Here is a 2,290-nt window from a genome sequence, read left to right on the forward strand (position 1 = left end):
CTTCAGCATTGTTTTACAATGTAGAAAGAAATAAACATCAGGAAAGACCATGGAATTAGAAGGTGTGTGGTTGTGAGGTTTCTCAGCAACATGGCAAGATATATTTTATAATGCCGTTTTAATGTTTTAAGGTTCCAAGTTAAACATAAATATTAATGAATATAAATTAAATTTCATTTTCTAAATGAATAAAACTTGGTGTGTTTTTTTTTGTTTTAATATAAATTCACCTATTTAAGCATTAAGCTTCCTATTGTTTCATTATTGGTTCAAACATAAATTCAAGCTGCAGTGATTTATCTCTAAAACAGTGTAAGATGTGGTGAGTTTCTTATTTATATATACAATAGTCCATCAAATTGATTATAAATAAGGAGTGTCTCTATGCAAATGTCCTTCCCTGTTATATATTTAAGCAACAAAGACTAAGAGCTTTTACTTCTTCTGCTTCAACACACACCATGATCTCTACATCCCTACTGCTGCTGCTGCTGGCAGCCGTACACTGTAAGTGTTTTTACATTTGACATGTAATACAGTTTTGGTTCCTTAAAGCTTTTCACTTTTACATCATTAAAATAACTTTTCTTTAACAGGTGTTCACTGTGTTGAGCTGATCCAGACCGGATCCACAGTATTAACTCCTGGTCAGTCACTGACTCTGACCTGTAAAGTGTCTGGATATTCATTAACTGACAGCAGCTACTGTACAGACTGGATACGACAACCTGCAGGAAAAACTCTGGAGAGGATCGGAGAGATATGTGGTGCCGGTGGCACTCTCTACAGTGAGAAACTGAAAAGCAGATTTCAGTTTTCCAGAGACACGTCCAGCAGCACAGTGACATTAACAGGGCAGAACATGCAGACTGAAGACACAGCTGTGTATTACTGCGCTTGTTAACCACAGTGAGACAAATAAACAACATCCCTGTACAAAAACCCCAAGAACACTGAAACAGTGCTAGCTCCCAACATCCTCTTTCATTAAAAAATATATAATAATTAGGGCTGGGCAAGTTAACGCGTTATTATCGCGTTAAGTCATTAATTAATTAATGCCGACAATTATTTTATCGCGCCTTAACACAGTTTTTGTTATTTTGTAAATTATTTTAAAAGTCTGTTGCTCAGCGGCTCTGAATACACATACAGACAAGCCATGGGTGACGGGAGGGGTGGGATCGTGATCCGTATTGGCTTGGGATAAACGTTATGACGCGTCAGAACCAATAAGAGCATTTGGGATAAGTGTAAGATTACCGCGGGGCTGAAAGGAAGCAGAAAAGAAATAGAACGGGCGGATAAACAAACACGGAGAAAGGCACGGAACAGAGTGAGAGAGAGAGAGAGAGCATTAACTCATGACAATCATGCGATTAATCGCGATTAAAAATTTTAATCGTTGCCCAGCCCTAATAATAATGGTAACAATTCTGACTACAGCACTGGAGCCTTGTAGTGTATTGCTCACATATCCGTAATGCAATGTGCATAGAATGTTCTGTTACTAAATCCTCTTATCCTGGCTTTTTATTATGCGCTTGCGCAGTGTGGACTCATTAAAGGTTTACCGGTGTTGACAGACAAGCAGGGCTATTCCTGTGTCTTAATTTAATACATAACAGTACTGGCAACAAGGATAAATTAAGGAGGGGGAGAGACAACTTGGTTTATGTATTAAGGAATACGATGGCCTTGTTTGGAAGAATTGACGAGTTTAAGCCAGAGAATGAACAGTGGTCGGCATACATTGAACGACTGGAACAATTCTTTGAAGCTAATGACATAGCAGCAGTAAAACAAGTAGCCACATTACTAAGTGTAATGGAGGCAGACACCTATGGACTCTTGAGGAATTTAGTCCAGCCGTTAAAGCCAAAGGATAAAACCTTTGAGGAGATTGTGGCTATTCTCAAAGGACATTTTGAGCCAAAGCCATTACTGGTGGTGGAAGGGTTTCGTTTTAATCGCTGCAATCAGAAGCAAAGCTAGTCAGTAGCACAGTATGTAGCCGAACTGAAGCAATGCGCGGCTAACTGTTAGTTCGGCGAATAGTTCGGGAAATAGAAACAGGTGCTGCTCGGAGTATGATATCACAGGCAATATACCGGCAGACATTCTCTCATCTGCCGCTAGATGGAGCTACAGTTAAGCTCAAAGCTTACAATGGGAGTCGCATTCCTGTGTTAGGGCAAATCACAGCTAAGGTGTCTTTTGAGGGTCAAACTGAAAAATTGCCACTTTTGGTGATTAAAGGAAATGGTGCTACACTGTGTGGCAGGAATTG

General features: G+C 39.6%; 1 gene segment (V, D, J or C); it reads left to right on the plus strand.

Annotated features, from left to right (window-relative positions):
* The first annotated feature begins 461 nt into the window (after positions 1-461).
* On the plus strand, positions 462-904 carry LOC131370245 (Ig heavy chain V region 914-like). The segment is given in 2 exon segments: positions 462-507; positions 597-904. Coding segments are annotated over 2 exon segments (354 nt in total).
* The last annotated feature ends 1,386 nt before the right edge of the window (positions 905-2,290 follow it).

Source organism: Hemibagrus wyckioides, linkage group LG02 (assembly GCF_019097595.1).
Source record: "Hemibagrus wyckioides isolate EC202008001 linkage group LG02, SWU_Hwy_1.0, whole genome shotgun sequence".
NCBI classification, from domain to species: Eukaryota; Metazoa; Chordata; class Actinopteri; order Siluriformes; family Bagridae; genus Hemibagrus; species Hemibagrus wyckioides.